General features: G+C 45.8%; 1 protein-coding gene across 1 annotated transcript in view; it reads left to right on the forward strand.

Annotated features, from left to right (window-relative positions):
* Positions 1–12477, forward strand: part of LOC311289698 (NACHT, LRR and PYD domains-containing protein 3-like) — a 71825-nt gene extending 59348 nt beyond the window's left edge. The window contains exons 8-9 of the mRNA XM_084407922.1: positions 7919–7965; positions 8446–12477. Of these exons, the coding sequence (XP_084264048.1) occupies positions 7919–7965; positions 8446–8960 (562 nt within the window). The 3' untranslated portion in view covers positions 8961–12477. The remainder of the gene's footprint in view (positions 1–7918; positions 7966–8445) is intronic.
* The last annotated feature ends 922 nt before the right edge of the window (positions 12478–13399 follow it).

Raw genomic sequence — 13399 nt, forward strand, 5'->3', positions numbered from 1 at the left:
AACCACTGTGCCCCTGATGTGAGCAAAACATACAGAAAAATGTAACATATAATTTATTAAGCATTTATCAAATGTCATTGTTGTGTCCCGGGCTTAAGGACAAAACTGCACAAGGGGAATTTTTTATTTTTACTTTCATTAATTACATGTAGCAACTGACTTATATTTTCTGCAGCCGAATGATGTGGAATAAAGCCAGATTGATCACTATGAACTAATTTGCAGATATATTTTCCTAAAACCATAAAATTTGAGCATTAAGTAAGATCCTTATCTTTATTTGGAATTAAAGAGATAAGAGCTATATTCATTTGTTTTTTTCAAAAGTGTCCATTTTGCATGTGCACCTGATGTGAGCAAAACATACAGAAAAATGTAACACATAATTTATTAAACATTTATGAAATGTCATTGTTGTGGTCCTAATATGTCCCAAAAATGTAAGATTAATTCTGGGGGATCCCATCCGGTCCAGGTGATTTCCCCTTCTTTGCTTTTTTTAATGTTTAATGCTGCACACAGCTCCTCAAGTGTTATTCGCTGACTCATTTGTTCAGATTCACTTCGTGTTAATTGTGGTAGATCAGTGTCATGTAGAAATGTATGACACTCAACTATATCTATACTATCCTTCGGTTGATATAAATCTTTCAAATGTTCTGCAAAAGTGTTGTGTATCTCTCTAGGATTTGTTACTAAGCCTTTTGTAGATGAATAAATATTATCAATAATAGCCCTAGCTTCACTTTGTCTGAGTTGTAAAGCCAATACCTTACTGGGTCTTGACCCATAAAAATTCTGCCGGACTCTATGCATAATGAATTCAGCCTTTCTTCAAAGCAAATCATTTAGTTTAGACTAATATTAGACTAGTATTAAAATGAGTTCTTTAATACATTTTCAACAGATCTTAATCATTTTCTCTTCAACTTGATGTCTTTGGAGAGGCAAATTTGTTCTAATTCCTCAATTTGGAACTTTCATACTTTGTTTAAATTTGATGAAAAAGAGAAATCTCTAATAAAGCCTTTTGTGGCCATCCATAACATCATGTGACTATCCACGCTATTAAGGGTTATGTAAACGGTAAACACGAAAGTAAGATTGAAACCAAACAATTTATTGTGAGGAGTGTGTGTGAGGCACTGATGAATTAGTGTGGCATTTTGATAGGTTGTGTTTGAAAAAGGAAATCAAGAGGCTTCCTGTTAGATTTGTGTGTGTTTCATAGAGAATTGTGTGTTGTGGTTTGCAAAAAGTGTTTTATGAAATTGAAAACTGAGTTGAAGGCCGAGAATTAGTGTATGGTTTTGCAGATTTGGTGAGGACTCTGCGGACTCGCCTGGCATCCTTCTCAGAGCCTGCATTCCCCGCCGCGCCGTAAGAAGCGCCGCTCGCAGCGGGTCCCGGAACCCGCTCCAGCCCGACCAAGCTCGCCGGTTCGCCCGCCTGCTTCACCGGCTTCTCCTGAATCACTTCCTGATGCTCAGCGCCCGCAGTCTGCCGCCGCTTCATCAGAGGAAGTCGTTTCCGAGGCCGCATCGGGGGAGAAGGATTCCTGCTCTCTGCTAGCTTCAGGCAGCGAGGACTGGGCGAGCTCAGAGGATCTCGCGCCTCCTGCCCGCAAGCCCACTACAAGAGCTAACATCGAGAAGGAGCTCATGCGAGTACTCGCGCTGGCCGCGGCGAGCCTCGGCCTCGAGTGGTCTGCACCGGAACTCCCCTCTCGCACCCGGCTGGATGGTAGCTTCCTCCCTGGTGAGCGCACTTCTCCGGAATCAAAGCCCGCTCCTTTTCTTCCTGAGCTTCATGAAGAAGTTGCGAAGGCTTGGAATGCGCCCTACTCTGCGCGAACGCGCTCGTCTGTGTCGCCAGCATTTTCCTCCCTGGATAATGCGAAAGACCGAGGCTACCTTTCACTTCCGCCGGTGGAACAGGCGATAGCGACCCACCTTTGCCCGCCCTCTGCTGGACGGCGGACTAAACCGGTGTTGCCTTCTAAAGCCTGCCGCATGACGTCGACGCTGCTCGCGCGAATTTTCTCCGCCGCTGGGCAGGCCGCGTCAGCACTACAAACCATGGCTACGCTGCAGATATTCCAGGGTGATCTCCTCCGTAAGTTGGACGAGATGGGACCTGAAGCTATCTGCATTGCGGATTTGAGGAGCGCTTCAGATCTAACACTCCGCGCTACCAAGTCTGCTGCACAAGCCATGGGAAGGTGTATGGCTTCCGCTACTGTTGCTGAGAGGCATCTATGGCTGACGCTCACGGAGATGGCTGATTCCGAGCGCACCGCGTTTCTCGACGCCCCGCTGTCTTCCGCTGGCCTTTTCGGATCTTCTCTCTCCGAGTTCGTGGAGAGATTTACCGAAGCCCAGAAAGCGTCTCAAGCCTTTAAGCACTTCCTCCCGAAGCGCTCCGGTTCTGCAGCGAGTCGTGAAAAACAGACTCCGCGGAGCTCTCAGCCTCAGCCCCCGCCTTCGGCCGCATCTTCACAGCAGCGACAGCAGCACAGCTCTAGGTCCCGCTCTCGCTCTACCAACCGACGCCCCGCTCAGCGCGGGCCGCGGCCGAGGATTGTGGTAAAGCCAGAAGCCCCGAAGAAGTCCTAGCACGCCTAGGAAAGCGCAGGTGTGTGAGTCCCGTTGCGGCCGGTCTCTCACCCAAGCGCGCCGCTGTTTCAGTCCCAAGACTTGCGTCTGTTCCAGCGTTTTCTGCAAGACGCAAGCCCGCACAGTTGCCCGCTTGCCTGCACACAAAAGCCGTTTTCACGGCTACCCAGATATATCCCGAAAAGAGTGTATTTTCTGGTGTCCCGGCCACGGCCGATGGTGCTATAAATGTAGTGTCGATGCCCACTCCTCAGTGCCCATCCCTACACACAAGCACAGCCCTACACTTAGGGCTCGCGCACATAAAATCGACTCAGGTCGATTGCGCTTCCAATATAGTGAAAGTGCCCACTTCCCAGTGCCCACAAACACTATGTCTCACAGACCACAGGCTCTCTGTAAAAACGAGACCTGTGCGCGCTCGCTCTGCTCAGGCAGGCAGCGCGTCCAAAGCAGTGAATGTGCCCGCTTCCCGCCCACATTTACTCGCAGACATGAGTCCCGCGAGACTCTCTCAGCCCTCCCTCACTCAGTTAAGCACTGTAGTAAGGTCGAGGACAAGCGCTCTGCCCGCTGTAATAAGCGCGCCCCCCGCCTCGAATGCCACAGGCATAACGCCTATGTTATTGCGCCCCGAAGCACCTCTGTCGCACGGCGAACAGAGCGCGCTTCGCATCCAGCCCTTAGCCAGCCATGCAGAAGCATGGGCAGCGCTTCCAGGGGTTTCGGACTGGGTGCTAGGCATTATAAAGAGAGGCTTCTCGCTACAGTTTTGTCGACGCCCTCCCCGCTTCACAGCGTGCGTCGAAACTACGGTGATTTTAGAAGTAGCACACCTACTTCGCGCCGAAATATCAAAACTGATAAGCAAAGGGGCGATAGAGCATGTACCCCAAGCTCAAAGCGAAGGGGGGCTATACAGCAGATACTTTCTAGTCCCCAAAAAGGACGGCGGTATCAGACCCATACTGGATCTAAGACGGCTGAACAAAGCATTAGTGAAACGCAGTTTCAAAATGCTCACGACCAGGAAAATCCTCGCGCATGTTCGCCGAGGAGACTGGTTTATGTCAATAGATCTGAAGGACGCGTATTTTCAAATACAGATAGCGTCACATCACAGGCGATACTTGAGATTCGCCTTCGAGGGTCAGACATACCAGTATACAGTCCTGCCGTTCGGCTTGTCCCTGGCACCTCGTACATTTACGAAATGCATGGACGCAGCGCTCGCCCCTCTCAGACTCAGAGGCATGCGAGTGCTGAACTATTTGGACGACTGGCTGATCCTAGCTCAATCACGATCACAGCTCGTGGAGCACAGAACCATTTTACTCGATCACCTCGAGAATCTTGGTATCACGGTCAATTGGACGAAGAGTTCACTGAACCCCAGTCAAACGATTTCGTTTCTGGGTACCATTCTGGACTCACAGTCTATGACAGCGCGGCTGTCGCCACAGCGCGTGCTGCACATTCAGCGCGCGGCGCGACTACCCCGCTCAGGACGTTTCAAAGGATGCTAGGTCTCATGGCCTCAGCATCACCAGTTCTTCAGCTGGGCTTGCTCCGCATGCGCCCTCTGCAGTTCTGGTTGAAAGCGCGAGTACCCGGCCGGTTACGTCTCAAGGTCAATCAGAGCTGTGTGACAGCCCTGATACCTTGGTTGGCGGACGACTGGTACCGATCAGGTGTAAGCCTGGGGACTTCCTCGGGAGTGAGGATGGTGTCGACAGACGCATCCACCTCGGGATGGGGAGCGCTGCTCGAGGGCAGACCGTTCTTCGGCCTGTGGTCGAAACGAGAAAAGCTCCAACACATCAACTGCCTGGAAATGCTGGCAGTGCACAACGCGCTGACGCGTTTTTGTCCCCAAATCAAGGACCAACACGTCGTAGTCCGTTCGGACAACACGGCCGTGGTGTCCTATATAAATCGCCAGGGCGGTCTGAGATCCACATCCCTGTACAGGCTGGCGAAACGCCTCCTAATATGGGCTCAGCACAATTTGCGCTCGCTGAGAGCAGTGCATGTGCCTGGGCTCCAGAATGTGGGCCCAGACAGACTGTCCAGGAACAACATTCCCCTGGGCGAATGGTCTCTATACCCACAAACAGTCCGGCTGTTGTGGGAGAGATTCGGCAGAGCGGAGGTGGACCTATTCGCGTCCCGCGAAAACGCTCATTGCCCCGTGTTCTTTTCCAAGAACGACAGCGCGCTGTCCCAGATGTGGCCGCGCTGCCCGCTATATGCTTTTCCCCCCGTCTCCCTCCTGCCACAGGTGTTAGAGCGGGTCAGGGAAACAAAATGCCCAGTGCTGCTTGTAGCACCGTTCTGGAAGAACCAAGCATGGTTTCCAGTCCTGATGCAGCTAGCAGACATCACTCCATGGCCAGTGCCATTGAGGAGAGATCTCCTCTCGCAGGCCGGGGGCTCGATTTGGCACCCACACCCGGAGCTGTGGTCCCTTCACGTGTGGGCGCTCAACGGATATCCGTTGACCTCGCAGAGGGAGTGATAAATACCATCACTCAGGCCAGAGCACCGTCGACTCGGCGGCTTTATGCCTCAAAGTGGTCGGTTTTCTCCGGCTGGTGTACAGCTCGGAGCCTATCACCTCTCGATTGTGAGGTGACGGAGGTTCTCTCCTTCCTACAGGAGCTGTTGGATAAGGGCAGATCCCCTTCCACGCTCAAAGTTTATGTGGCGGCTATTACAGCGTTCTCTGGAACAACGCTGGGTCAGTCACTAGGAAGGAACGATTTAGTCATCCGCTTCCTCAGGGGAGCTAGGCTGAATCCACCCAGACCTCCTTCAGTCCCTATGTGGGACCTTTCTACGGTTTTGGCGGCCATGAAAGGTGCCCCTTTCGAGCCTATCCAATCTATTAGCCTCAAACATTTGTCTTTCAAAACAGTGTTTTTGATGGCTCTCGCTTCGGTGAAGCGCATAGGTGACCTGCACGCGCTCTCCGTGAGCCCAGCGTGCTTAGAGTTTGGACCTAATGACTCTAAAGTCATACTCAAACCTAAGCATGGCTATGTGCCAAAGTCCCTCAACACGCCGTTTCGGGCTCAGGTTATCTCCCTGTCTGCCCTGCCGGGATCAAGTGAGGAAGGGGACTCAAGTTTTCTTTGCCCCATTAGGGCTTTAAGAGCTTACGTGTCCCGCTCTGCTGTCTTCAGACAGACTGAGCAGCTCTTTGTCTCGTTCAGTGGACGTTCCAAGGGAATGGCTGTTTCGAAACAGAGCTTATCCAGATGGATAGTTGACGCCATAGCGCTGGCTTATACTGTCAAGGGCCTCCAGTGCCCGTTGGGAGTTAGAGCGCACTCCACGAGGGGCGTTGCCTCCTCGTGGGCTTGGTCCAGCGGGATTTCCTTACAGGATATATGTACGGCGGCAGGCTGGGCCTCGCCGTCTACATTTATTAGGTTTTACAACCTAGAGGTTCCCGCCTTGCAGGCTAAGCTACTATCGGTATAGTCGATTCAGCTATCTAACTAGAACACTGAAATCACATGCGCTACCGACTGTCTTATGGGCAGAATTGTGTAAGACCCACATTTCCCACATTTAGTTCAGGTTCCCCCACCCTGTCTATGTGATGTCATATTCGCGTCTGCTGACGCGACCATATAAGGACGGAGGGAATCCCCTCTTGTCTCTAGACTCTCTCTGTGAGGTCATGTTTTACGTCTGCGGACGCTACAGTATAGGGAATTAAGGTCCCCCTCCCTTATTCCCAGACTCTTTGTGAGTCTATCTGGTGATTATGCACTGTACACCTGGTTTAGCTTCCAGTGATCGGTGTCTTTATCCCAGCACGCACAGCGTTTTACAAGGGGTTCCCGTAGCGTTTTTACAAAAACGCAGTACGAGAGGACTCTCGTAAGAGAACGTACTCGGTTACTAACGTAACCTCGGTTCGCTCTAGAAGAGGGAACGAGTACTGCGTTCTCTGCCGTGCGTACGGTTCACTCTGGTTCGCTTCGGCGATGAAAATCAAGTGAATCGCCCTCATTGGCCTGACGTCACCTCAGGCCTCGCTTGATAGGCTTATGCAGTTGCTGCAGAGCAGCCAATGAGCGAGCAAGCCGTCTCGCCATAGCTGAGTACTGCTGCAACGCGCTTTACATGTATGAAAATTAAGGATAATTTTTTGCTTCAGTATTTCGTGAAAAAAGAGTTTTTCCCGTAGCGTTTTTACAAAAACGCAGTACTCGTTCCCTCTTCTAGAGAGAACCGAGGTTACGTTAGTAACCGAGTACGTTTTTCAGCAAGAGTGAATGGTTTTGAGTGTAGAGCTTCATTTTGACCTGAAAATAGGATGTTTGGGGAATTGGGTGAGACGTTGTTGATTTGTGTTTACAGTTTTGAGAGTACGAGGCATAGTTTCAAGAAATATGTTTAAGCAATCGAGAAAAACTAATATACAGACATTCAGTGCTATACCATATTTAGCACAATACTGTAATTGCAGTGCACACAGTTATTCACCTTACTACTGTACATTATCATTACTTTACTTTTTAAGTAATTGCAAAATTTGTTTACTTTGTAACAATATACTTTTTTCCTGTATCTGCATGCTCTGGATTCTGCGTTCTCCATTTCTCTCTGTAGAGTCTAATGAATGATCTGTAGTGTTTATAATATAGACTGATGTGTGTAAGATCTGAGAGCATTGTGTGAGCAGATAAAATGGTTTTGAGGCGATTGTCAGAGGTTCTCTGAATGTGGCTTGAAAATGTGGTTTTGTGTTTAAGGTTTTGAGAAAGTGAGTGATGGTTTCAAGAAATGTGTTTTAGCAATTCAGAAAAACTGTAACTAGTAATAGTAGTAAAGAAGAGATGATCGGTTCACGTGCCGCTTGAACTGAGGAGCTACAGCAATCTGTCACATTTACAAGCCACAAAACGCTGTTTATTGTTTGAAGTTCGTAATCAAATTGACAGAATCTGAGTGCTGAGAATTAGGTTCATATCAAAAGTAACCGTCGCCGTCAGTGTCCTCTTTGCTCCACGAGTGTGTGTGTGTGAGAGAGAGAGAGAGAGAGAGAGAGAGAGAGAGAGAGAGAGTGTGTGTGTGTGCGTGTGTGCGTGTGAGAGAGAGATTGTGTGTGTGTGTGTGTGTGTGTGAGAGAGAGAGAGAGAGAGAGAGTGTGTGTGTGTGTGTGTGTGTGTGTGTGTGTGTGTGCGTGCATGTGTGTGAGAGAGAGAGATAGAGTGTGTGTGTGAGTGAGTGAGTGAGTGAGTGAGTGTGTGTGTGTTACTGATTAACTGTCACTGTGTGTTTTGTAGTGTGGATCATGGAGGAGAGATCAGGATTACAGCAGGACTACACAAATGTACGTCTACACACACACACGCACACACACACACACACACACACACTCTCTCTCTCTCTCTCCCACACACACACACACACTGGAATATTTGGGGAAATGCTCTTCTGATGATCTGTTGTGATATTAGTACGAAGAGTTTCACACACACACACACACACACACACACACACACACACACGTAATACTTGCTTGTGAAAATTGTGGCAAAGCAATTAAAAAAAACTGTATTCATAATTCATCACTATTTCATAATTCCTGATTACAGAAATATTTGAACATAAGAATCCTATCTTTTCTGTTTGGTAACCATGGCGATTTCAGTCAGAACATCATTCAGGACAAAAGCTGTTACAGAATGATATTTCTTTAGTGCTTTATTATCATTGGTTGCTTACAATCCTAAATGAACGAGTCAGATCTGAAATGAAGACTCAAGATAGAAAGTTTCTGTAATTCACTGATGTGTTTTCTCTCCATCAGATTCTCATCAGTTCACTCTGGATCCGAACACAGTGCATAAACGCCTCCGTCTGTCTGAGAGGAACAGAGTGATTTCTAACACTTACACAGATCAGCCGTATCCTGATCATCCAGACAGATTTGATGTGTGTCAGGTGTTGTGTAGAGAGAGTGTGTGTGGACGCTGTTACTGGGAGATTGAGTGGAGTGGTTATGTGTCTAAATCAGTGTCATATAAGAGCATCAGCAGGAAGGGATCAGTTATTGAGTGTGAGTTTGGATATAATGATCAGTCCTGGAGTTTGTTCTGCTCTTCCTCCAGGTACTCATTCATACACAATAAGATAGTGACTAAACTCCCTGTAAAGCCCATCAGCAGGAGAGTAGGAGTGTATGTGGATCACAGTGCAGGAACTCTGTCCTTCTACAGCGTCTCTGACACAATGAGCCTCATCCACACAGTCCAGACCACATTCACTCAACCGCTCTATCCTGGGTTTTGGGTTTATACTGGATCATCAGTGAAACTGTGTTGATGAATCAGAACAGACTGTAGAGAGATTCTACCCATAATGCTTTGAGCTGCATGATAAATCAGTAACAGTGAGATGTTATAAAGTCTCTTATTGTCTCTTCATTACATTAATAACACAGCTGAACTTCTGTCAGTGAAATAAAGAGAAACAGACAATGATACACAGAGAAGAGAGAGGAAATATGAGACACAATGAGACTCACTGAAACATGTCTGGGTGATACGAGCAAAACTAGACTTTCAACTCTAAACTCAGTTTAAGACATTCAGAGATGTTTTATCTGAACTTCTCGGATCTGTTCAAAACATGATTCCTCTGCTTTGGGTTATGTCTATTATTAAAGACGCTTCTGTTGTAATATATTGTATACTGTACTAAACCTGTTAGTGGGGGTTTCTGGATTGATGTTTATCTTTTTAGGGGTTCAAGCATGAAATGCTGAAACCCTATTGTAATTGTAAGGATTCGTAAAACGCATCGTACAGGCCAAACCGCAAGGCCTAGAGACTTGAAACCTGGCCAGATGGTAGGCCTCAATTTGGGGACAACCTATCAGAGTATGACCCCGAATGGCCCATAGGTGGCGCTACAGCAACCAAAAGTTCAAAATTGCTCATAACTCTTAGACCGTTTGTCCCAGGATCAAGTGTCTTATATCGTTGGAATCCTTGGCTGGAGGCGGACAAAATGGCTATCTCCGATTTGCTCGCCCTTCAGGTGCCAATTTCGAGTAAATTGCATTTTTTTGAAAAACCTATTTTTGCAAACTTCTCCTAGGTTTTTGGCCCGATCAGAACCAAACCACTGCAAGAATATTCTCTGGAGTCTGACAATCAATAATCATCCAAAAAATGCAAAATTTCAATTAACGGTCGATAAGGGGAACCAAAATCTTTGATGGCACCAGGGCCACTTTTACTAAAACGGTTATAAATTGTGAACGGAATGAGATTTTTTTGCTAAACTTGGGACACATCTTCCTGAGCTCAATCTGAGATCACTTGAAAAAAATCGCAACAATTAGCCACTAGGTGGCACTATAAAACGGTTATAACTTGTGAACGGAAAGAGATATTTTCACTAAACTTGGGACACATGTTCATAAGCTCAATCTGAGTTGACATGAAAAAAATCGTGACAATTGGCCACTTGGTGGCACTATAACAGTGAAAAAAATCATGAAAATAGCTATAAGCGCACCCAACTGTTAGTCTACTGAAAATTGGCACGCAGTGTCTTTGTCCAAGGTGCCATGATAGTCTATGAGAACATTGGTGTATCTCAAAAAACTCAGTATACGTCATTGGCACAATGCCTTGAAGGAGCCTTAGAAGTTTCAAGCCAGTGTTTTTTCACAGGAGTGACCTCCTGAATCCTTGCCGAGTCCAACAATACCAAACATGCCAGGTTTCGCCTTATGGTTTTTGTAAGTGTCATTTAGAGCTTTAAAAAATTGTGGTTATCTTCAAAGCCATTAGTCCGATCGAGACAACAAAAAAAAAAAAAAAGGAAATTTAAAAACATAGGTAAATAGCTAAACAATAACGCCAAAATGTTAAAATTATGATAGGAACTGACAAAAAAATGAATTAAATCCAATCAATTTCACCCATGGATCATTTTGATGCTCTCACATGTTTGAAACAAACAATGATGGATTGTGATGAAATTTGTTTTGAATTGGGACTGGCGAATCCCCGTCCATACTTTCAATGACCATTCGCAAAGACCCGCCCACTTTAGTTACTGTTGCTATGTCTGATAAGCAACGCCACTCTCACACCACACCAAGTTCTCACGCAGTGAAAAATACATTGCGGATCAGAGAGGAGACTGCGTGCTGACAGACAAGTACTTTTGATATGAAACAAATGCCGCTTTTCCACTACACAGTACCAGCTCGCCTCGGCTCGGCTCGGCTCGACTCGGCTTTGTTTGGTTTTCCACTGTGTAAAAGTTGTACCTGTACCTGCTTCCAGGTACTTTTTTTTCGTACCACCTCCGGCGAGGTTCTAAGCGAGTTGAGACGATACTAAAATGTGACGTGAAAACACGGCAGACTGCTGATTGGTCAGAGAGAATCGTCACTATTCACTGCGTCATCATTGCACGCGCCAGACGGAGTATCCTGAATAAAAAACAGCAAAAACAAAAACATCCAAAAACAGCATACACTCGATTTCCTCCATTGTCCTGTGTGTGTGGCAGCGGATGTATCTCGCGTAGAAGATTAAGTCACGGCAGTTTCCTGCGGCATCGCTATGATGACCAGGTACTATTGTGGAGGTACTATCTGCAATGGAAAACAGAGCTAAAAGCGAGCCGAGCCGAGTCGAGTTGAGTTGAGCTGGTACTGGTAATGGAAAAGCGCCAAAAGTCTCACCTTTCACATGTAGTCATTTTTTAGAGACATTTACAATAAATACCGTTTTGTGACTCTTTAATGTGTCTGACAGATTGCTGTAGACTCGAGGCTCAGTTAAAGCTGCTCGTGAACCGATCATCTCTTCCTTCTAGTTAATTTATAGCATTAAAATAAACATGAATGAACATAAAAGGAAAGTTGTTTTAAAGTGCTAAGACATCAGTACACTTTGTTTTTCAAATTTAAATCCTCCAATGTTAATCTACTAACTCTCCTGACTGCTTTGTGGGACAAAATGGCGGATTATGATTAGTCAGAATGCCTGTCAATCAAACTCCCTGCGAAGGGTCAATTGAGAATGCCCGTGCGCACAATCCTGATCTAATCGACAACTTTGCAGTTGCACATAGGAAAGCCCGGAAAATCCCGCTATAATGTAAGAGAGCATCTTTTTTATGTATTTGGACCTAGGCCTAACAATGTGTTATGGTGCGCTGTCACCAGTTTTTTTTTTTTTTTTTTTTTTTTTGGTGAGCGTAGGCTCCTCCTGATTTTGTTAGTCATCTCATCTCTTATATGCTGTGTATGATCATATCCTGCCCTATTCATGGTAGCCTACTCGCGGACATTGCGTCATCAGTGTCATCAATTGCATCATCAAGGGGCCCGCCTTGATAATCCTACTTAAGGGCCCGGTGTTGGCTCGTTACGCCACTGAATATAATATTCTAAACTCCTTATCAAAATTACATTTTTACATATACAATTTACAACAAATTTGACACATATATATAGGCACACTTTGAGTACTACTAATAAAAGTGGTGGAGATCAGGCAAGACTGTAAGAAGACTCAGGCAAAAAGGTGCTATAACTGTAAAAACGCTTTAAAACCATATATTTCCTATGGTAAACTGCCTGTATTGGCTGTAAATTGACTTTTTCATCTATGATGGCAGTTGTTAAATGCTTGCTAAATAAAACGTAATGTCTTTTGATGCTTGTGTGCTTAAAGGCCTTAAAGGCCTTAACTGCTTGAACCCCGATAAATGCTGCTTGCAGCTTTAATTATTATTATCTTTGTTTTATATTTGATGTGTGATTGTTTATTAATTTTACTTTTCTGATTGTTTGTCTCTGTTGCTGTGAAAATTCAATAAATAAATCATAAAACAGAAACATTTAAAGATGATGTCAGAAGACAAAGATGTTAATTTGTTCCTCCTGAAACTCTGCTCTGTACACCTGGCTTGGCGCGGCTCTGCTGCTGACCCAGTGCTTCACGTGCGTTCGTTCGTTGGTTTGTTTGTTTGTTTATTCCCGTGATTTAAGTATTTGCTGTTTTATTTTTATTTTATTTTAGCCATTACGTCCACTATGAAAATGAGCTGCTTCGCATATTGGGCGATTGTATATCTGTTGAAGTTATTAGTGGCGATCGGTTCGGAGGTGAACGCCGTAAGCGGAGCTCACATGTACACCCGGGAGGAACTCCTTTTATTAATCCTGCATCTTCCGAATGTTTGTCCTCAAGTGCAATTGCCTGAAGATTGCAAAGAGCTTTTAAGGAATTCTAGGACAAGGACATGGAACAGGATTTCATCGAAGAAACGAGGATCTAGAGGTGGGGTGCGACAGAGATTAAAAAGAAGAGGCCATAAACCTCCTTTACCTGTAATCACCCTCTCAAATGTACGGTCCCTAAGAAGTAAAACCGATGAACTGCTATTGAAAGCGAAATATGACAGCGATTTCAGACAAAGTAACTTGATATGTTTTACTGAGACCTGGCTAAAGGATGGAATACAGGACATCGACATAAGTGGATATACAATGATAAGAGCGGACAGAAATGTAGCCGCATCTCAAAAAGCAGTTGGAGGAGGTCTGTGTATCTACGTGGATAATAGGTGGGCCACTCGATTTCGTATATGTGAACAGGTATGTACTCCGGATTATGAACTCTTGTCAGTGGCTTTTAGACCTTTCTATCTTCCCAGGGAGTTTGGGCAAATAACAATTATTTTAGTATATGTTCCTGGACCGGATTATGTGAAAGCCGGGAACAAAATAG

This window comes from Rutilus rutilus, assembly GCF_951802725.1.
Source record: "Rutilus rutilus genome assembly, chromosome: 4".
Classification (NCBI taxonomy): Eukaryota; Metazoa; Chordata; class Actinopteri; order Cypriniformes; family Leuciscidae; genus Rutilus; species Rutilus rutilus.